A 25,232-nucleotide genomic window follows, 5' to 3' on the forward strand; every position below is an offset into this window, starting at 1 on the left:
GTCTTGCAGTTAGGAATATTACTTATATTGAATTTCCAACAAGAAAATCTTACCATTATTTATAATATCCAATATATAAATCAAACTGACTTTATCCACAAAAAAATATAATGTATAACTAAAATGTCTTTCCTTTTAAAGTGTATTTACGAATTAGGCCTAATTTGAAAATATTGAAAAATGGTCTACATAATAACTAGTTATGTACTTAAAATGCCCTTAATTTTCTTATTTTTATATAATTAATAATCAAAAAAATGTCTTACCTTTGATAAACTAGATGAATATAAATATCTAAATAATATCCAATTTGATAAACTTATAAAATGAACTAGAAAGACGAGCTTTGATATATCCAACACCACATTGTCCAGTAAACAACGAATGATCAGTAATTTGACGTCACAATTCTTTAACACGGTTACAAGCAGGCCTTGAATAACAATGGCCTCAGCCTGACGTGATAGAGGAGTGAAGATCTTATTGCCGTTCCTTCCCAACTCCGTCTCGTTGAGATGGTTTCTTGTGTATCACGACTCGATGTAATGAATCAGGTTCATTGGAAAGCACACCTCCACACTCAAATTGAATATATTTACAGTTTATTTACAGTAGTAGAAAGTACAAGTTAGAAAACATAGTATATGTACAGGATGACCATGTGTGGTGAATTCACGTGCCAGATTGGCGTCTGGGAACTAATAACCTTTGGAGAGACTTCAGTCAGATTGTGGAGTCTGCTCAACTGCACGGTCGGTCCTGCATGGCTTTTGTGCCAATAAAAATTAATTAACCAACCAACCAACCAGATCTGCAGGCTATTCACCTAGCCTTAAAGTGTGTAATTAGAAAAGGTCATCATTTCTGCATAATTTACACTGATTTAGTTAGTGCACTTTAGGCTTTGATCTTGTGTGAATCTAGTTCTCACACTATAGTGATTAAAATCCATAAACTGTTTTGCCATCTTGTGCGAGTAATATTTTTGTAAAATTTTTTTGGGTCACCGGCCTTGTAGGTATAAGAGGAAATGAAGAAGCTGATGCAGCTGCAAAGTCAGCAAATTCTTCTCAGCATGCAATGTTTATTGAAGGAGGTGACTTGAAGCTGGTTGTTAAAAAACAATTAGCAGAAAAATGGCAAAACGTGTGGAACACATAAGTCCCCAATAAACTACATGAGATCAAACCGATGATAGAAAATTGGACACATAAGAAACCCTACGACAGGAGATCTGAGGTTATNCTTATTTTATGTAATTTTACACTAAAAGTATTTGTGGGAGAGTTATTTGAAAAAAATATTATGTATAATATGTGTTATACCTACGTACATATAATCAAATCTTAAATTGTAATACGTATTATAACATGCAACTAAACAAAACTTTGTATAAATGTACTTGCTATCGTTTTCTCCTCTGAAAAGAAACGTCCAGCACAAAAGAAGCGGCCTAACTAAAACCAGTCAAGCTGACCAGATACCCCCACTACCCGCTTCAAACATCTAAATATGAACATGTGTACACTTACAGGATGCATAAACATAAAAGCAAGCAACTATTTAAAAAATACATACACAGATAATTATTTTTTAAAAATTAAATTCATGCACGGATAATCAGGATTTACTGTAAAAATATTATATTGAATAATTCAAACTACCTTTATCATTAGAAAAATAATGGAGAATAATCACATCACATACAGTATATTAATTTGAAAATGTTAGAGTATTCAACATATACATTGTAAGGATAAGCTCGTTACAAAAATTTATTTTTAATTTAATGAAAAAAAATGCATTGGATGCTAATCTGAGAAAAAGCATGTTTGTTTTTGGAATCCAAGAAGAGTATGATGCTAGATGCTAAAGAAGTTTGAATCATTGGTTCCCAAAAATATGCATCAAATTGTAACTTTTGTTTATCTCATGGAAAACTGAGTGTTTTGTCCTCATTAGACTCCCTTGTAAATTATTATTAGAGCATGACATTACAATATAAATTATAAATCTTGTAATTATTCTTTGTTATAACAAAATTTATTTTATAGTAAATTACAGGCGATGTCATACAGGACAAAATTTGTCACCATCCTTTTTAATGGTTAAACCCCCAAAATTATTTAATCTGCATGTATTACTAATTTTTTAATGATAATTATGTGAAAATAAAAATAATTATTAAAGGATAGTGATATCAATAAGCAGAATTCTCCAATAACATTATCCTGTACAATCATTATGTTGACATATTAAACATTTGGAAAAAGAAATGTATGAGACTTCCTTTCCATTGTCAATAACAGCTTCTTTGAAGTGAGAAAACTGTACTAGGAGAGCACAATTCAAGGATACTTTCCAGACATTAGCATCAATTTGAATGAAAAGAGAGCCACATCAATGTATTGTAAACAACCATTCTACTCCAACTTCTCAATATGAAGCCAACAATTGCTTTATTTGGAGAAGTCATATACATAAGAAAAAAAAAGCAAAAATTATTGTGACATCTTCACACAATGCTGGGCTGCAATTTTTAATCACATTCTTAATTTATTCAATTTAAAATATGTTCTTGGTTGCTAAATAGTACTGTCTTGTCCATGTACATATCACTTTTCCTGATAATGCCGGAGTCATGCCAGTCATACATGTAACTCCGCCTGGGGAAAAATTTTTGAACTAAAATCATATGACTTCTGATCTGGAAGTCTGTATATATTTAATTGGGGCCTCCTAACCTTCTTGACTTTCATCTATCTAATACCATTCTTGGAAGGAGAGACATCAGTAGGAATTTATTGGTCTACAAAGTTTTCAAATTGCAGTTGAAAAAAATTGATAAAAACAAACTGCTTTCAGAGTCATGCTCCATCACTAGGTTTAACTCTAACAAAATCATTACTGAATGGCACTTTCAAATGTTGAACACCTTTGACATTCAACTTTTTTTTGAACATTCATACATAAGATTGTTTCTCTTAAAAATTCTTTCTTTGGAACATTTGCATATCAAACAGTTTTCAAAACAGCTTAAAAATGGAACAACACATTTAAATTTAAACTCTGCATATTTTTTAAAAATTTCACACAATTATCTCCACAGACAATGTCCGATGCTGTTCACCTTCCATTCCTCTTTACCCTACATCTGATAGTGCAATAGGATAGTAAAGAAACTAGTTGCTGTTAATGCTGTGATTTTACTAAGAAAATTGCAAATAAAGTAATATTCAATGACACAGGTTTGGGAGTCAATTGCTTAGTTCTTATTTAATGTAAAGAACTTACAAAGGTCATTCTAAAAGTAAAGAATGTTTATTTCTCTAGATATTTTAATTTAAGATAATGAAACAAAACTTATTTTACAATACATATGATACCTTAGCCCTACATAGTCGCCATACAAATTTAAACATTTGTCATAGTGTATCACCATCTTTTCTATGCCTTCTGCAACTCAGTTACTGCTAAGTTCTTGAACCAGTCATTAATTTAACAGCCTCTTTCAGTTTGTTGTCACTTTCATAGTGATCCCAGCCAAAAAAATCCTTCAATTTTGGGAAAAGATGGTAATCACTCTGAGTCAAGTCCAGGTTATAAGGAGAATGTTCAAAAACTTCCCACTTAAACTGCTGAAGCAAGTTCTTTGTCAACACAGCAGCATGTGGACATGCATTATCCTGAAGAAGCAGAATTCCTCTGGACAAGAATCCCTACCATTTGTTTTGAATGGCATGGCATAGTCAGTGAAAGGTCTGACAATAGGCCACTGCATTTATGGTTTCCCTTCTGGGCATGTAGTCGACAAGTAGGATGCCCTTTTGATCCCAAAACACTGTAGCCATAACCTTTTTTGTGCTCAGAATTTGTCTGGCTTTTTTTGGTCTTGTTGGGATCCAGAATTGTCCAGAAACAAAGTGCCATTCCATTGACTGGCACTTTGTTTCTGGAGTTTAATGCAAAATCTGGGTCTCATCACCAGTAACAATGTGTTTCAAAAACTCCTTGCCATCCTTGTTGTACCGACTGAGAAAAGTCAGTGCAGCTCCCATCCAGTTTTGTTTGTGTTCATCTGTCAAAAGTCAAGGAACCCACCTGGCGCACACTTTTCTGTAGCCCAAATCACCACTAACAATGCCATAAAGAACTGTTTTTGAAATTTCAGGAAAAAGCAAACTGAGTCCATCTATAGTGAAATGTCTATCCTGTTGAATTTTTTCCTCAATCCATGATTTGAGTTTGTCAGTCACAACTGAAGGTCCCTGAGTGGTCTTCATCATAGATATTCATTCGCCCGCCATTAAACATGATGCACCATTTTTGAACTGAAGCTTCATTCATCACATTACCATAAACCTTGGTTATCTGTCTATAAATTTCGATAGAGTGGACTTTTTTCGCATTCAAAAAGCTCATTACACTACAAACCTCACACTTGGCGGAATCTTTAATTTTGTCACACATTTCAAAGTTACACTATAAACAGAAAACGATTGTTGTGGCTTGCTGTTAGCGTCAGACTGATGCGAAAAAATGGGAAGGTCCATAACACAGTGGTGAGAGGCTCTTGATCTGCACGGCTCGTCAGATCAAGACGATCTTTTCTTTTAGAATGACCCTCATATAACTAAAGGTGCATATTTCTGGTGGTTTTAAAGAAAATTGTGATGTTAAATGAATTTTTCTGCAGCATGCAAAAGATTTTTCAGTTTTAATAACACTGACCATACACTAAAGATACTCATTCTAAGCTGAGGAACATTTTTGAACCATGAAAAAATTAAAAATAGGTCAGCATGCAATTGGATAAATATAGTAATGTTAAATTTTGATATATTAATGAATTACAATTATAGTAACTGTAAATATTTTCATTTAATGTATATGAGGGGCAGTCAAAAAGTTTCCAGAATTTACCTATAATTAGAAAATGCGATATAAGATAAGGTTATGCATTGCTATGGTGAGAAGCTCAGCATGTCTATTCGCAGTGTGATAATAGTGTTTTTTCCCTGTAGTGTCTTTGTCAGGCATGACTGCTTATCATTTAGTGCAATGACTCAGCGTGCAAACACCAAGCTCATGTACAAATTGGAGAAAACTGCTGCAGATATGCTGTCTGCCCTGCAGCAAGTTTACGGCGATAAGGCACCAAAGAAATCTGCAGTTTACAACTTGTTTCGCCAGTTTAAAAACAGACAGGAGATGTTAGAGGATGACAAACGCAGTGGGAGATATTGAACATCCAGAAATGAAGAAAACATTGAAGAAGTTTCGAGAATTGATTAAAAATTATCAAAGAATAACCATTGTTGAGTTGGAGCAAGAAGTTGGTATTTCTCACAAATCCATTCATGCAATTCTTTCTGAGGATCTGAAGATGAGACAATGTTATTTGCTTGGCAGCAATTTCTCACTGACAAAATCATTTCTGTCATCACCCAGTCACCTTACTCTCCAGATCTTGCTCCCAGTGACTTTTGGCAGTTCCCTACTCTGAAAGGAAGCATTCCACACCTGCTTTCAACAGTGGCAGGATTGATGGAACAAGTGTGTCTGTGCAGAAGGGGCTTAGGTCTGCATTGCCATATCTCATGTCACTACAGTGCAGGATCACAATTCCGGGAACTTTCTGACTTCCCCCTTATAAGGTGGCCAAGATTAGATATTTCTTATTCAAATCTTTTTGGATTTTATCAACTAACTAGTACTTACCAAATATGAAAGATATACTATTCACAGCATAAAAAGAAACTTTAATTTCAAAATAATCCACTAATAAGAAAAGAAACATGGTACTACACATATAACTGATAAGCAATCTTTTCTGGGATATGGGCTATAAAGAACTGTGTAGACTTCCAATGGGCTGCACGCATTTTTTTCTTAAGAGCTGAAGTAAGAAAAAAATGTATGTACTCTAAAGTATTAACCAGTAAGGTATGTAAGGTATTAAATTAAGTATTAACCAGTAAAAAATGTACTGGTATTCATTAAGCAAATTCAACCATAATTTTTACATAGATGGAGAGCATGTAGCATGAGGATATAATGGAAGCACAGCTAAGTAAGTCAATTTAATGAAAACCACACACAGTAAATTGCTGCTATCATATGATCACAGGTTAAGGTTAATTAACAATCAGATATAAAGCCTTATGGGTACAGGTAGGTGGTTAAGTTGCCATCTTGTGATAAATTTAATATAGTAGAGCTTTGATTATCCGACCCTCGATTAACCATCACATTGGTTAACCAACCATTCTAGTCAGCAAATTTCAAATGTCCGCTAGTGATGCGGGGCTACAATATTTGGCTATGTCTTGGCTACTTTTCCTTGTTATGTATACAGAACAACCAAAAAAGTAAAATGGGACATTATAAATATTCTAGTTTTAAATCATCAGGATTGTATTAAGAGATTAAAAGTAATTGTAAAAATGTCATGTCATGTGATAGCTGATTGACCAATAACATGTTAAAATTTAAAAAATGAGCTATTATTTTTTAAATTCTCAATATTTTTAAATAAAACCTTCAAAAGGACCACAAAAAAGATGGTCAGCTGTCAAAAGAGCTATTAAGCATATGCATTCTCCTAGATTCTTTGGTAGCTTGGTGTATTCTCTCTCTTTGTAAATCTATTCATAAAAACAACAAAATGCCTATTGTGTAAGTCCAAAACAATCCAACAAATTTATTCAAAATTTAAAACATACATAGTACTCATCATGGACACTAAATATTTTAAATTTCATCCAAATCAGTTCACTGGTGTTGGAGAGATTAACAGTCAAAGTTGGTGCTTTAACATTACACATGTGACTGAGCACACACTACGATAATGTTCTTTATAATATAAAATTATAAGTTAGTTAACACTTTAATTAAGTTATACTTACAGAAAACTATATTTTAAGAGTTCTTCAGGAATAACAAATGGCTTTCTCTTAGGAGTTTTAGAAGTGTATTGACAGGTTGTCCAACCACTTAAATGTCCTCCACATGCATAGCCAGAATTACTGTATATATATATAAATTTAATTGTTAATTAATTTTAAAAAATTTTTTCTTGATAAATATATAAAAATAATGTAAAAAGATTTTCACTAAAATAATGAACAAAAAATAAAATTGAATTTGTTAATACAAACATATCTATCAATATCAAACAAACAGCAATAATGTTGAAATTATCAGATCATAATGTAATTTGATCAATTATAATTCTTTTTGGCTAATAAATTATAATTATTCCAAATATATTGTATATTGTATATCAGTCATTTTAGTACTATCTTTATTAGTGTTGTAACGAATAGTATATTCGGCCTCAGGCCGAATACCGAATATTCGGCCAGGAGCGTGGCCGAATAGCTGAATATTCGGCTCGATTATCGCACGTACGGAAATTGGCGCGCAAATCGCATTATGGCAAGGACCCCGCTCTCTGTTGGCCCACTGTCACTACGCTTCGCCAATCACGTTAATTCTTGACAGTTCAAGCGGACAGATATGAGTGTCATGGCAGTATGTGATAAGTAATGATATCAAATGTGGATAACAATGAAATGTCCTACACGTGTAAATAACGGAGAAAGAACAGAGAAGGACCGCGAAGTGAAAATGTAAAAATAAATATGAAATTGAGTCGATAACATAATCGAACGAGTCGAAATAGCTTATTGGCACGAGATTCGCGGCCGTCAATGCCAAACAATTGTTGTCATAGACTTCGGAAAGCTAAATGCTTGTATTGAAAGTCACTTAGCATGCACAAGCGAAAGCCCGGGGCCGTTCGGGCTATCAAGCTGTCTCGAATCTGTGAAATCATAACTGTGACTTATATCGACGTCCTATCTGTCTCTTTTCTCCGTTATCACCAGGCTGAGTCACGTAATTGTAAAATGGGAACTCTACGACTAAAAAGTGACGAATCGAAAGTATCGTGAGCGAATATTATGATGTATGCATAGGCATACATGGATTAGAGCAATAGAGGAAAGAGAAAGGGAAGAGCAAAGACGAGCGCTTAAAAAGAAGGATAGGCAGGGTCAGACCCTCAGATGTGCGAGGATTCTCCAACGATAGACGTATACGTGTGCTGATCTTTGTAATTATAAATTGTGAATACATATGACTAATATTATTTTCTTTTTTATTTTGTGCATGTTACAAGTTATAAATAAATAGAAACAAACAACACTAACTCTATAACATTAACTCTAAATACCAAAATGATTAATTTACTGTGTTTTTGTTATTTATTACTCCTGTTTTTAGGTATTCAGTCGAATAGTGATTAAATATTCGGTATTCGGCCGAATAGTGAAAAATAGGCCGAATACCGAATAGTAACCGAATATTCGTTACATCACTAATCTTTATCTTTGATATCATTCTAACTGGATAAATTAATTAAATGTTACTAATTACTTTGTCCATTCCCTTTGAGGATCTGTAGTCAAAATAAACTATTTAATAGTTGTTAAAACAATTTACTGATACAAATGTCAACATCTAAAACTTCAGTAGTTAAATATTAAAGACAAATGATTGCCAAATCATATCAGGCTGTATTACTACAACTATTAATAATTAAATGCAAAGTGACTTAGCTCTAGAAGTAGATGTTAGACACCATCTCTTGCTAAATCTATATATATATAGATTTAGCAAGAGATGGTGTCTAACATCTACTTCTAGAGCTAAGTCACTTTGCATTTAATTATTAATAGTTGTAGTAATACAGCCTGATATGATTTGGCAATCATTTGTCTTTAATATTTAACTACTGAAGTTTTAGATGTTGACATTTGTATCAGTAAATTGTTTTAACAACTATTAAATAGTTTATNAAAATTATTGTCTATCTCAAAATAATTATTGGTATAAGCAAATTTAATAAGGTCTATTAATTTTTTTTATATACCTTTAACTTTGTTAAACTTGTTTCTGTTAAATTCGATTATATATTTGGATACATGTTCTTGACATCTAAATTTATTAGCAGATCAGTTTTTCCTTTTATTATTGTTTGAATCTTATTTATAGGTTCATCTGCATTCTTCATGCTATTTTCAGAACCTTCTATGGTTTTCAATTGTCTTTTGATATAGTTTTCTAAGTTATAAAGTATTGAATAACGAAAATCCACTATGGGTCTGTATTTTTCTTCTTGTTTATGTGTCTTCAACCTGATTTTTAATTTTGGGGTCCTATTGTTTTTAAAATTAAGGATATAACTTTTATTAATATTATTTATGTTATTATTGAAATTACCTGAGTCATATTTAGTTTAAGTATTTTGTATATGAAATAACTGGATAATTAGTTTTCTAGTGGTAATGGAGCTATTGTCCAATCGCTTCGTATTGCATTCTATGTAAATTGTAAAGTAAATCTACAGACGTTCGATTGTTTAGATTTTTTGCAAATAAGCGGAAAAAAGCAAAATGTAGCGTAGACATCAACAGATGGTTCATGATGCAGTTCAAAGAATTTATGTGTAAAGTTTGTAATGAGTTGTTTAAACGAGTGGATATACGTGACTTCGTGTTTATGAACAAACTATACATGGAAATTTATAAATGATATTTGCAATCCAGGTATAAAACAAATGTAATTTTTTAATGTTTCTGTCTGATGATAAAATAATTAAACATATAACTGTTTTAATATGACCATATTGTATTTAATAATAAAATTATGATGATGGTATTGACTTATACTCTCAATATTTATTAATAAAACATTGCAAAAATTTAGTTTAATTGTAATTTATACTTAATTCAATTTAACTAAAATTTACATTAATTTTATTGTTAGAATTTTTATTTTAGAAGTGATGGAAATCTAAATATATCTAATTCTTATAATCTAGAGATTCTATAATATTTATTGATTTTATTTTTATTTAATTTTTTCATTTGTATAGCAATAATTATTTGCCACTGATTATTTATATCTTTTATCCTGAACTTTTAAAAACAGATTTTATTTGAATAACATAAATTGTTTTTTCTGGAGAAAAAAATGTAAGGATCAGATGCGTTTAAAATGCTTGTGTGTTTGTACAGCCATTTTCAGAATACTAGTAAAAATAATTTAGCTGAATTGTGCATTTTATACATTTTTCTGGTATGGATTTAGTGTTATGATGTAATATTTTTTTCACATTTAAATATATCAAATATAATTCAAAATGCTTAATATTTTTACAGTAGTTTTTGGTAGTAAACTTGAAATTTTATTATTAATGCAGAATATGTAAACAAAAAAATTACACACACACAACATTAAATTGATATTTTTTGTTTTATTTAAAGTAAAATTGACTATTTAATTGTAAAAAAGAAAAGTTTAGCATTAATTTGCTATGGCAACAAATATTCATATTTTGTTTGAATATATTGTATTCTATTCAAGTATTATATGTCAGTTTATTGTCAAATAATTTAATTTAAAATATCATTTTTGGAATTTTTTGAAAGCTATTTATAGATTAAAAATATATATACACATGTATTACTTATTATAAAACTAGCTTATCCGTCGCGCATTGCTGCAATCTCAGAAGAAACGAAATTTAAGCAAACTCGTTATAAAAAATTCAATTTATGTTTTATCATTTTTATTGAAATTTATTATTATTATAATAATAATATTAATATTATTATATGAATGATAATAATGAATAAAATAATAAAATAATAAAAAATGAATAATCTATATATATATATAAAAATGGACATGTATGTCCCTATATCTCACGTTTTCGCCAAAACTACACATCGCACGTGAATGGTGTTTGTATGTGGTGGTAGCCCCAAGTCTCCATTCGTGCANGAAATATGCTTCTCACTCTCTGTCCATGCTGGAAAATAATGGCACAATAATCAGCAATATACAGGGTATTGCTGATACGTTGGGTGAAACGTTTTCTACTTCATCTAGCAATATTATGTATTCAAGAAATTTTCAGGCTTATAAAGCCCAAAGAGAAAAACAGTGTTTAAACTTTCATTCCTTATCTAATGAGGAATATAATGTGCCATTCACTAGAATTGAATTACAAACAGCGCTCTCTCGCTCGGGGAATAGTGCTGTAGGCCCAGATAAAATCCACTACAGCATGATTAAAAATCTGTCAAACAATTCCCTTTTTAATCTCTTGCACCTGTTTAACAGAATATGGACAGAAAATAATTTTCCTGACTCTTGGAGACTATCAATTATTATCCCTATTCCAAAACCTGGTAAAGACCGCAAGAATCCCTCTGATTACAGACCAATCTCTCTGACAAGTTGCATGTGTAAACTTTTTGAGAGGATGGTAAACAGACGTCTGATGTATCTCTTAGAGGAAAAAAACTACTTTTCACCACATCAGAGTGGATTTCNATAAATTATTTATAAATACGTATGTCAAGTTATATTTTTATTACTACGTAAAATATATTTAAGAGTTTACGACCACTGTGATGGCTGAGACGTTGTTGAAACAAAAAAAGTTATGCATTCCATCATGAACATAAACAGTGTCGTAATTCGCCAAGTGCAAATCAGAAAAGTCGTAAAATTTTTGTTTATTTTGAACAATCCGGATAATCGAAAATCCGGATAATGGAGGTCCGGATAATGGAGGTTCTACTGTATCTAAATTAGTAGATTGGACAAAGGTCTGAGTAGTGTTACTATCAACATGACCACACAGTTTGAGGGAGTTGCAGATCTGAGTGTACTGCAAGTTTAATGACATTTCCCACGTCATTAAACTAGCAACATCTTTTCAACCTTCTTATTACATCAACTTTGTCATTTCTACTCTCATTAGAAGAGCCTTTTTACTTCAGTTAACAAGTGAGCTTGTTGAATTTGAGTTATGTAATGTTTACATGGCTATGCACAAGACAGAATATTCATCTGCTAAATTTCACTACATTCTCACCAGGATTAAGAATTTGCTATTCCCACCCACTACTTTATATTCTAAAAAACAGTTGACTTGGATGCAGTCATTAATCCCATATCTTGGTTTCCTCTCTATACATGTTTGCCATATTTCAAGAAACATGGCTCCTCCTGCCTCTCTCACCACAGCCAACTTTATGCAGACTTATCTATAATGATAGGAACAGATTCTCCCTTCTCAAAAAATCTGGGGTTTGTTCTGTACCATTTTCACACTTGAAAACTGGGGAAAATATGTGGTATAGTACACTGGCACCACTTACATACAAGAAAGACATCAGCCATAGATGAAGTGTTTAGCCAGCAGAAAAGAGGGTAAGGGAAAGTAGGAGGGAGAGGAGATAGACAGTAGAGAAAGGTAGGATCCCTCTGAATGACATACATAAGGCTACAGTACCCTCTATGTTTAATGTTGGCATGCAGTTTTAGGCTGCAAGGCCGTAGTTCTTGAGGATCTAAAAGAAAATCTGAGTGTAGCGAACACCAATAATTAAGTGCCATCACAAATAGCTAAGTGTAGAAGTTAGAGCCAAGTGGCTGGTAGTAAGAAGACTTATATCTACTTAATACTAATAAAACTGAATGCAATCACAAATCTTAAAACTACTTAACAGCTAGACAGACAGTGCAAAAAGCAAACAAACACAATGACAAACCTGACAGAGACAAACGACCAAAACCCCCAAAATTTTTTAATTTATTATTTATATTATTTTGTATATATATATATATTTTAAAAATGTTAACTTAGTCACTAACTAAAGTAACCTACCATAACCCAGAATGAGCCTAACCAGATGACTAAACCTAACAAACCGTAATCTAATTTAACCTAACCAAGCTAAGAGTCCCTAATCTAACTTACAACTAGGACTAACCAAATTTAGACTAAAAAAGAAGAATGATACCCACAGCCAGAATGCTGGCAAGTCATTTACGAGAGCACCAGTGGGATATTGCAAATAACTACAGTTTACCAACCTTTAACATGCAGTCTATTTTATTAACATAATCTAACGTTTTCAGTCAAATTAATTGACCTTCATCAGGATTGAACAATTTTTCAATTTATGATGAACGAAACTGATTATAAAACATTTTTAACTTTAAAAGTTTTCTCAATGCCTATTGGTAATAGAATACATGACACCCTTAACCAACATTTACAAAGAAATAGGAGCAGCTACTAACAAAAAGATAATCTTTAAAAGGAACCCAACAGTATAACAGATGCTGCATAGGGACAAGGAACCTATAAACCAGAGAATTATAGATCCTGGAATTTACAGAATACGTGTAAAAGATGAGAGACGGCAAAAAGAACTGTATTACATTCGAGATACAAGGAGGTCAAAAAGAAAAATAAAAGAGCACAAAAGGAACATATAGAATGAGCAACCAGTCACTGCTTTAGTGACACATGTTATAGCAGACCCAACAGAGGTTACAGTGAAATGAGAAAGAGCAGAAATAATACATAAGGTTCAGAACAGGAGACATATTAAATATGCAGAAGCCTGGCATATTCACAAGAGCAGTCTAGCAGGACAAGCTATAAACTTCAGAGAATCATATGTCTCCACAGCATGGAGAGTGGGTGCATTATGCAAGGCTGTGGAGTTGGTGTCGGGAGGAATTTCTGGCCGGCATTTTAAATTTACTTTAGTTTTTTTATTTAAATGAAAGAAAATTTATTATATACTTATTAATTTTTAAAAATATTTTCATATTTTGTAATAATTCTTTATTTTAAATACAAAATGCATCAATTTAATTTATTAAATATGTAGTGTTCTTTGTAGTATTTGTGTTTAGTAGTAAAATTATTTTGACCCAATTGAATTTAAATATTTTGGATCATTCCTTTATTATCCCTGCTCTAAATAAGTACAGTAGAGCGTTGTTTATCCGAAAGTCAGTTATCCGAAACGTCAATTATCCAAAAGAATTCCAGTCGGCAAATTTAAATTTTCGCTAGTGCTGTGGCGCTGCAAGCTTTGGCTATATCTTGGGCAACTCCAATATTTTATTTGTTGATGTGTGTGTTTTAGCTGGCAGCACTGGCACTTTTGTGTGATGTTTTTCTGAGGACTGTGTGTCGTGCTGAATCGAACGTTTTTGATACTAGATTAACTTCTAAAGTATAATTTTTTTTGTTTTTATATTTTTCAATATATATATTTTGTTTGTAAAAAATAAAGAAATAANGCTGAATCGAACGTTTTTGATACTAGATTAACTTCTAAAGTATAATTTTTTTTGTTTTTATATTTTTCAATATATATATTTTGTTTGTAAAAAATAAAGAAATAATTTTTAACGATACAATAGCCATGATTATTATTTTAAAAAGTTTACGTTAGGCTTAACATTGGTGAAAATGCAACGCGAAGCAACACGCAATGGAGAAAAATTTCAACATGGGAAAGGTTAATATATTTTTTCATACATAATCGGTTATCCGAACAATTCCAGTCCCCAATTGATTCGGATAAATGACGCTCTACTGTATTCTATTTTTCTGAATGAGCCAGACTAATTGATCAGAGTTCATATTTTTCTTTTCTGAACAAGGGCTGAAGTAGCTAGATCACACAGTTTTTAATTGAACTAACTATTCTGGAAGGGTAAAACTGAAGTGCAAATGCTGTCGAATATATGTAGATGTAGAATTTTATCTCCCACTTTCTCCTCTTATTAAATGTTTACGACCACTGTGATGGGTGAGACGTTGTTGAAACAAAAAANGAGTTCATATTTTTCTTTTCTGAACAAGGGCTGAAGTAGCTAGATCACACAGTTTTTAATTGAACTAACTATTCTGGAAGGGTAAAACTGAAGTGCAAATGCTGTCGAATATATGTAGATGTAGAATTTTATCTCCCACTTTCTCCTCTTATTAAATATTTGTTAAAAATTAATTTTTTCATACAAATAAATATTAAAAATACTATGAGGGCAGTTTTTTCAAACTCCGATGGTCCATAAAACAAAGACAAGTGTAAATAACAAAATGAATTTATTACCAAAACTTAGGTACAGGCATTGTTATTTTTCGACATAATCACCATGAGGATAGAGGAATTTGTTATATCTGTGGACGAGTTTTTCCATACCCTTGTCACAGAATGCTGCTGCCAGTGAATTGAGATGGCCTTAACAACGTTGTTTTGAAGATCGTCATTAATTCATTAGTCTCAAACCACTGTCCTGCTAGCCACGTTTTCAGTTCAGGAAAGAGGTGGAAGTCTTCAACACCTTTAAACACCCAGCGTATAGCCCCAATTTAGCATAGAGCGACTTCCATCTCTTTCCTGAACAGGAAAAGTGGCTAGGAGAGCAGAGGTTTGAGACTAATGATGATCTTCAAAACAACGTTAGGGTCCATCTCGAGTCATTGGCGGCAACATTCTATGACAAGGGAATGGAAAAGCTCGTCCACAGATATAACAAATTCCTCTATCTTCATGGTGATTATGTCGAAAAGTAACCATGTCTGTATCTAATTTTTGGTAATAAATTCATTTTGTTATTTACACTTGTCTTTGTTTTATGGACCATCGGAGCTTTAAAAAACAGTCTATGTATAAAAGTATTTGGGTAAATGCCCAGAGCTCCTTTTAGAGTTCAGAGTAAGATACCCCCTATGAGCACATCTGCCCCCCATAAAATAACTTGGTATTTAATTTTGCCAGAGTCAGGAGTCAGAGTCGAGTGTTTTTTTACCGACTCCACAGCCCTGGCATTATGAACATACCAGCAAAAGAAAAACAGATAAAAGATAGGCTTTAGTCGATACTCGTTATATCACTTGTTTATATATATTCATTTATCTATTTCTTTATTATTATTAATTTTGTTTTTACTTTTATTTTTATGTGTATAGTTAGTGTATAGTTAGTGTATGCATATATTTGCACATTTTCAGTCTATAGATTCTATTTATCTATTTTCAGACTTGCGCAATAAGCGCCGAGAAAACTTTTAAAGTTAAAAACATTCTACAATTGCTTTCGTTTGTCATAAATCAAAAAATTGTTTGATCCTGATGAAAGTCAATTAATTTGACGAAAAACATTAGATTATGCTAATAAAATAGATTGCATGTTAAAGGTTGGTAAAGTGTAGTTATTTTTGAAAGTGCAGTTCGAGAAGAGAAGATATTGCAAGTGTAGATGTGCCACAGAACTGACCAGAAAAGTCATGGAATCCAATTTGAGCCCTTGAGGACTCAAACCATCCACCTCAGGGATTGCACCAATCGCAGGGCATTATTTATTTGGGAAGTCCTTCTCACTTCCACCTTGAGTTCATGCAATACATTCATGCTTGAGCTTCCTAATTTGTGGATTGCACTTTTTAAATTTTTCAATTATGACACTACACTATTGTAGTTGTCCATGTTATAATGCATCACAAACTTGTGCCATAAAAACTGAGAGTTCCATTGCACACTTTGTTTTTGTTTTATTTCAAATTCTGCTCTTTCTCATATTTATGAGCCTTGTATCACATTGTGAAGTTTAAATGTTTGGAATATCTAAATTTTGAGAATAGGCCTATTGCACATAGTGATGTTCCATTCTACACTTGTTAGCCTGATGATGATTGTATATCTTGAAAGTACTTGCATTATAAAAATTTTTTTTAACACATTTGAGTGTACTGTATACATTTAATATTAGATGGCATAATATGTACTGTACATGTCAACCCAATAAAGTTTGCACTTTTATGTCACAAGTAGGCGGTATAGCAAGGAATTGTGCTCTCAGCACCTCTTTAAAATACTGATAGGTGTCTCACTGTCAGACGTGTAATTCTCTGCATTGTGAATTCACAGTTGACATTATGTATTAAACCCAGTGACTGTAAATTTCTAAACTTATTTTCCTTTTATATACACTCAATACTTTTCAATAATTCATACTTATTTATATTTGATAATTTTTGATATTTATTGAGTATCGATATATTGAACAAAGCTCAGTATCAAGCCTAATATCGATACTAAAATTAAAATTTTGGTTTAACACAACCTTAGATGAAAGTTATTTTGCAGCCATCTGTTACTAAGTAGCTATATGCTTGTGATTGGCCATATTGCCAAGCTTTATTCTTGACCTTCTCACTTTCCAATTTCATAATTCTTCTTTTATTGCTCCATTGACTATGTCTCCTATTGAAAATCACCTTCATCACCACTTTACAAATACAAACATCTATGCCAACAATTTCTATATAATGTGTGATTTTTTTTGTTCTTATATCATTTTGTCTTCCTTCCTTTTTTATTATTTTTTATATATTTCTTGTTATTATATATTTTTAATTGTATTTATTTTTGTCATTAATTTTAATTGTATTTTATTGTAATTTTGTTATATGGGAGTGGAAATCTATTGTTCAACAACAGTAAAATAAATAAAATAAACAATCACTTCCTCATATTATGGCTATAATCTTTTAAAACACAATACAGCTTTCATATTTCTAACAACTTTGTACAATAAAAAAACTTCTCCCTTGATGCAAGCATTTTTAAATATAAGCTCTGAAACTGCAATTTCAAAGCAGTCGCCAGCAAAAAAATATTGTACTATATTGTGTTTTTTACTTTGTAACAAGCATTTCCAGAAGATGTAATTATTTACCAGCAGTTGACCTAACTGATAAGTTGACATCATCTATGTGAAGGTCCGAAACCCTTTTTCTGTTTTAGATCAGTACAAATCTAGGAATTTTCCTAGTAAAAGAGAAAAGGGGGACTTCTACGGTCAATGACCGAGACGCTCTCCTCGAATAAGAAAAAAAAAGGAGAATGTTAAACTATCAATAAGTTAAATCATCTCTATTTGTTTAACAGTTATTCTATAGACGTTAGTATCAACAAGAAGGGAATAAGAGATATTTCTTATCACCTCTTGGTTGCACGTAACACGTGGTTACGGCAATAAATCGCCTTGTTCATAGTCAAACTCGACGTTTGATATAAACAATAACTAAATAGTTGACCAGGTTAAAGAAATTATTGTCAAATGATTGTTAATTTATGGATGAGAGCCATCAAACCTACAGAAATTTATATCATAAAATCATGTCATCTTGACACCAATATCAATAAATTGAACAAATTTCTCTGTCAATTGTCCGAACTCGCTAGATCCAAATATCAACACACTAGCAGGTGTGCGGATAAATCATGAATAACGTCATAGTTCTCACCCCCTTGAAATCAGTATAAAGAGGGCTCCCGGCCAGTATCGGTGTGGCCTCCAACTTAGAAGGAACTAACGGATTAACGATCCTCATCGCTGACCACCAAAGACGGACACAGATAGATCCTACGAACTACAACTTAGTAAGTAGAACTCTCTCTTTCCTCTCAGGTGGATTAGGGCTAATTCCGCGAAAAGAATATTAAAGAGGATCAGAGACTATCCTCAGTCGAAATACCCAAGATATAATCCGACTAACCTACTATTGTAATATCGGTTTGATTTTGACATTATTATATTTCTTAGTATTTGTAACCCTTTTATATGATATATACTAATTAAATTTATATTATATCTTAATCATGCGTGTTTACTCGTACTCTGTCAACACCTTATCGACTTATCCGCGACCTCCCACTCGATTTTCGCCCTCCTAAATTGCCATCCACTGACCCTGTGAGCGGGACTCACCGCCCCGATGTCGGAAAACGGTTCAAGCTTTGATGCTTAAACCCCGATTCTCACATCTACATAATGAAAGAAAAAGTGCTGAAAATCTCAGATTATTCTTAGAAAGCCATACATGACTCAAGAACTGCTTGTTGGTCATATCAGTTCTAGAAAGTTATTGATTTTACACATTTGAATAATAATAAAAAAAAAAAAAGTAAAAAATCTGACTATGTGTTGGGAGTCGAAGCCTGATCGTTATTTTATGTTTTGGGCATTATTTCTAGTTGTTATTTTCTTTTTGGAGACTGTTTATGTTTTAAGGATGGAAATGTCCAAGAAACCCCAAAATATACTAAATTCAAAATTAAGACCAATGAATATTTATTTACATAAGTGACCGATCCTGTAACGCATAAATATGTAAATAGGGTAGTGAGAAGTTACACTTGTAAGCAGATAAAAGATGATACACCTGTTCAATGGTGTGGTGTAGCTCTCAAAAGCGGCCTTCCTTGAAGTGAATTGTCTGGCATTCATTTGATAAAGTGATCAATTCGTAAGAGGTGTATTCTGTTTTTTATTTTTGGTATTGGTGGAGATTTAATTAATTGTACATCCTGAGCTGGAAAAAAATTTCTTTCATTGATTGATTGATTTTTTTTGGCTTTTTTGATTATCTAATATATATATTTATTAGTAATTTCTTGTTTATAATCATTATTATTATTACTAGCAAATAAGCCAGGCATTGCTCAGGCAAAAAGTAATGATAGCGAAGATTAAGATTATTACTTTATAGTCAATCTTACTCATTTTCAGACTAATTAGAGAATTTTTAGGTGGGTTAAAAAATGTTCGATTTCCTGCAAAAACAAAAATAAACTGCATCTGCGTCTGTAAATCTCGCACGTCGCTTTATCTTAACACTTTTATTGTTGAAGCCTTAATCTTGTCCCTCTCCCACCTGGGGGAATTTCGAAAAATCCCTTCTTAGTGAGCGTTCTCACAACGTACCCTAACCATGTACCAAATTTCAACTTTCAACTCCTAACTGTTTGGGCTCTGCGCTGATCATCATCATCATCATCCAGTCTCGATTATATTGTTTTTGTCGTTTTGCTTCAGAACTGGCAAGAGCTCCTCCTCTTTTAAGTTTGGGCATTGTATAAAATATAAAACAAATCAAGTTTTTATTAACAAATACACTAAGTACACTTTACACAGTTTTTGCACTTTATTTTTGATTTATTATCACTGTATCACTTTGACTACGCACACTTCACTGTTTGTTTTTATTCACTCACTGCACTACTTTGGAATTTTCACTTCTTTTTCAGTTCTTTTCTTCATCACTGATAAGAAACTGACGTTCGAACCCACGACGGATCTTGCTTTATATACTCCCACCAATGGATAGTCCCACCCATACAAAAAAGGCTTTGAATGGTCCACAATGTTCCAGAACATTCCACAACATTCGAGTGTGTTCTGGAATGTTCCAATGATCTAGGATGTTCTGGGATGTTCCAGAACATTCTGGAATGTTGTGGAATGCTCTCGAATGTTCTGGACTGTTCTAGAAATTTCTAAGGGTGAAACTTCCAGCCCTTATATCTTCAACAGCACACCCTTCAGGTAAAAACGGGAACCTTCTTCATGGATGGGGGATAGAGGGCTACCACACCATATAACTCCCTTCATCATACCAGGATTCGTTTTTGAGTTTTAGCAGCATGCACACTGTACACTTACTTTTATAATATATATTGATTGATATTGATAATGATTGATGATTATTACTGTTCAACCTAATAATTATTATTGTGGATTTTTGCTTATATAAGTGTTATTTTGAATTGTTGTATTTTGCTTTCCCATTACATCCAGGTTTGGTACTTGATTAGACCCTAATTTTGTGTAACCCCACTTTTTTGTGTTGCATGGTATATTACATAGTCTCAATCTGACTAAAATCAATTGTCTCTATTTTATATTTAACTAAACTAATAAATCAGACTTTTAACTCTTATATTCAATGAATACAGAATATCTCATAATATGAGATATTCATTGAATATAAAGAATAATCAATATNATTATAAATTAGAAATGAATTTGGCACTAGAATGAGGCGTTAGGTGCCATCTCGTATTAAAATTATTAATTAAATGTTATAATTATTAATTTTAATACGAGATGGCACCTAATGCCTCTAGTGCCAAATTCATTTCTAATTTATAATCATTAAATGCAAATTTAGCCCAATCATTTACAGCAGTTATGGGAGTACATTTGCTTAATATTGGGTTTTAATTGGTGTGTATATTTACTATATTAGCAGGTTCTGAACAAGTAAGATTCTAAATAAAATATATTATTATTATGTGAATAAGGGATACCGTAATTTATCTCTCTTTTTTCTGTAATTACAAGTTCAAAAATTCCAATGACTTCTAACATCCAGATGTTTTCAATGACAACAACTTTATTCATTGAAAACCTTTGATGTTAGAAATCCTGTATTGAAATTCTTAAACTTACTTTTAAGCATGACAGAGAAACAAAAAATAAAATATAATAATTTATATCAAAAACTTAATTCAAAAACATACAACATACCGGAATCTTAATTGTCCATCTTTACATTCAGGACAAGGTTCAAGAGCTCCAAATGCCATGCAGTCTGAAAGAAGATCTAAAATCTAGTGATAAAAAAATTGTACTATTAATAAAATACTAAATAAAATTTTAATTTAGAATCCATATATATTGTGATTATACATTTGTCAACAGTGAAATTACAACAACATGAGAAGGGCACATAAGTATGGAAATCAAAGGAACAGGAAAAACAGGTAAGATATACAGTCAACCCCCCTATAAGATATAGATACGTTCCATTTTTTAGGAATCTGATTTCTTACGAATCCTTCCAATCACAACCCGACACGTGTCAAGTTTACAGACTACGGCTGTTTGAAAGATTTTCTTCATAAAATTAATCAATTCTAGACTAATCCGACTCAACATTTCCAAAATACGTATATTTTTTTTTGGGAATAATCCGTATAAACTACGCTATAAACAAAAAATTGTAGGATTACTTACCGAGTGTGCACCACCATTGCTAATGCTTGTTTTTGTCGCGGAGGGATGCTCCGCGACGAAAACAAGCATTAACAATGACAAAAGTTTTCTGATGACTTATTTTTCTGCGAAAACTTTGTTGAACTTCGGAGACATCATTAATATAAATAATTTTTATCGCCGTTGAATAAGAAATGTTTCTTTCACAAGAAATGTATAAAATTACACTTAAATTACAAATGTATTAGACTTACGATAGCTAATTTACATACTGTACAGACGATAGTTAGCGTAAAATCTCCGTAGCATAACGCCACACGGCGGAAAAAATATATATAATTATAATAAATTACAATAAATTAAGTTAATATATATTTATATATACAGTATATAATTTATATATAATTAATATATAATTATATGTACAGTACCTAATTTATATATAATTTATATAATACTGTCCAGACGATAGAAATCTCTCCGTAGTTGGCGCTACGAACGGCGGGAAAGTAGTTCGGCTGCCCGATGACGTTTGAGGTAATTATAGGGGTTTTTTTACTGTTTTTTACGGATACTGGTCACAATTTTTTTGTAGTTTTATAGGAATCGTAATTATAGGGGGGGTCGACTGTACAAATAACCAAATATTTTACCCAACTTCACTGTTAATATTTCTTTCTAGTTTAACCAAATGTTTGTGTGTATAGCTCCAACCACTAACTTGTGAAAGGAGCTTTAAAGGCATAAAAGTTTTCACATAAGATAGTTTGTCATCACCACAAGAAGCAAAAGTAAAGTAAAGTAGGTAATGAGAGATGATCATACAATGTCTCATGTACAACAACATATGGGATATCATCTATTGTCAGAGATTGTGTGGGATAGAATCCTTAAACATTTGATTATCCCTGCAAACTATCATAATATGTAAGGACTGGGATGTGAGCACCATTTAATGTTGTGTATTGCAACAGTCGCAAGGACACCAATAAACATGACAACAAAGAAGTTGGGCACAGCATGAATCTCTGTACAGAACGATCATCATATCATGAGAATGGTAGTAGCAGGCAGGCCCTTTTGCGACTGCAAGTGAAATTAGAAGTCATTTACTACACACAGGAAGTTCAACTGTATCTACACAGATTGCTATGAGGCATTTGCATGATGTTGATCTCTGAGCCAGAAATCCTGCTTCAAGTATTCTGTTAAACCTAGGTCATCACACTGAGCACCTAGCTTAATATATAGAGCACAATAAAAATAAAGACACATCTTGTTTAGTGACAAATTTTACTTTTGTCTCAGATGTTAATGATAGAGAATAGCAGGAAGACAATGTCAGTTATGTCAAACAGATCTATACAAGGAAATGCCATAGCAGTCCAACTCTTAAAATTTTGGTGTGGAGTGGCCCTCTTCTTTATATCCACAAATATTGACAGCTCAACATGTTGATTTGGTCATGCAACTGATATTAGAACCATTCTTGAAGTGTACCAAGCACTGTTTTCCAACATGCCAATGCTAGAGTACATGTTCTTTGTGTTATTGTGAATAGTCAGTATGGTCTCAATGTCTTTCTATTGTCTACTGCAGTGGTTCCCAACTTATTTTTATTGCATAATCTTTTTACCTTAGTAAAAAACCCTGACAATTTTTTTATGATTATAGATAAAATAACAAATAGAAACACAAAACAATTTATTAAAAAATGCAAAAAAAAAATTAATAATGGAAACCAAATATTACTATTGATACTTAATTCAAACTGGTCATTAATGTGAAGGGTTAAACTTTTCTTCTTTCAATACTTTAAACAGTGCTAGTGCCTGGATTTGTATCTTTGTTTATATCCATCTTATCAGGTTTCTTGTCACTAAAAACATATGAAGTACTTGCTACATTTTTCTTCAAAACTCTTCTCTCAGCCAATGCTCCGTGATTTTTTAATTTATGGTGTACAGAATACTAAAATCACTGTAAATTTATATGATTCTCACTATATTTTTATATGAAGAATATTTAAAATATTGCAAAATGATCGCAAAATCTAGCACTTCAAACAACCTTTACAGCTCCAGTGGTATGTGTTTACACCTTAGCAAATGTTTTCAACCTCATTGAGGTCTTCATCAGGCTACTTTAATTAGGAATTCGAATGCGTTTGGAACGGAACATATACGATTCAAATTTATAAACAGATTATGAACAGAATCGTATACATTCCGTTCCAAACGCGTTTGAATTCCTAATTAAAGTAGCCTGATGAAGACCTCAATGAGGTTGAAAACGTTTGCTAAGGTGTAAACACATACCACTGGAGCTGTAAAGGTTGTTTGAAGTACTGAATTGTAACTCCTCTAGTGTTGGAAGACGTTTATTTCTTCTATAATAATCTTTGAGTGATATGCCTGCTTGTATGTTGTACCATTGCACAACAACACACTACAGATGATGGGACATTAAATTATTGATATTTGCATTGGCATATTCATACATCATTAGACTCAACAGATTTTATTGGCAGAACCATAGGGTTCTGCAGAACACAAGTTGGGAACCCCTGGTCTATTGCATTCTTAGAGAATATCTGGATCATCATCATTTGGCAACTGAAAAAAGAAAACTGCTATCTGCTAAACCGAGTATAGTAGTATATATATATATATATATATTGCAGCACACAGTGCACATACTCATTACTGAATAATCTTAATGAATTGCTATCCAAACAAAAACATCTCAGAGATGTAAAAAATTGCACTACGTAAAAAGTTATGATTTTACTTAGTAAGTTCTTATCTTTAGCTTATCTTTACCAAAGAAAAATGCCTAACAAAAAAAAAAATTTGACTGTCATCTAAATTTTTATAATTTTTTACTTGAAACAATATTTTTACATCTTAGATGTTTTTATTTAGATAGCAATTGTTTTTGTTTAATGATTATGTTATTACATCAAGACCTTAAATAATGGTACAGTCAACCACCCTATAACGTGCGTTCCTATAACGTAGCAAAAAAATTGTAGCAACATACATATAAAAGACCTCCTAAAACATCGTCACCGACTCGTTTCGCGACAAGATTGATAGAATCTGGACCAATAGTGGATGAGCAGCCAAACTACTTTCTTCCGCCCTGCGCCACGCTACGGAGCGGCTAAATTGAGTTTGCTATCATCTGTACAGTATTATATATAAATTAGGTACTGTACATATAATTATATATTAATTATATATAAATTAGGTATTGTATATATAATTATATATTAACTTATTGTAACTTTATTATAATTAAATATATAATTTCCGCCGTCTAGCGTGGCGCCACGCTACGGAGATTTTTACGCTAACTATCGTCTGTCAGTATGTAAATTAGGTACCGTAAGTCTAATACAGTACTGTAATTTTATACATTTCTTGTGAAAGAAACATTTCTTATTCAACGGCGATTAAAATTATTTATATTAATGATGTCTCCGAAGTTCAA

General features: G+C 32.2%; 1 protein-coding gene across 1 annotated transcript in view; it reads right to left on the bottom strand.

The window, feature by feature from the left end:
• LOC111616588 (poly [ADP-ribose] polymerase 1-like) overlaps window positions 1-25,232 on the bottom strand; it is a 74,271-nt gene that overhangs the window by 42,492 nt on the left and 6,547 nt on the right. Inside the window, exons 2-3 of the mRNA XM_023357984.1 lie at window positions 21,270-21,352; window positions 6,909-7,028 (exon numbers count right to left, since the gene is read on the bottom strand). Of these exons, the coding sequence (XP_023213752.1) occupies window positions 6,909-7,028; window positions 21,270-21,328 (179 nt within the window). The 5' untranslated portion in view covers window positions 21,329-21,352. The remainder of the gene's footprint in view (window positions 1-6,908; window positions 7,029-21,269; window positions 21,353-25,232) is intronic.

Source organism: Centruroides sculpturatus, unplaced genomic scaffold (assembly GCF_000671375.1).
Source record: "Centruroides sculpturatus isolate CEXI.00-Female unplaced genomic scaffold, Cexi_2.0 scaffold1409, whole genome shotgun sequence".
Lineage (NCBI taxonomy): Eukaryota > Metazoa > Arthropoda > Arachnida > Scorpiones > Buthidae > Centruroides > Centruroides sculpturatus.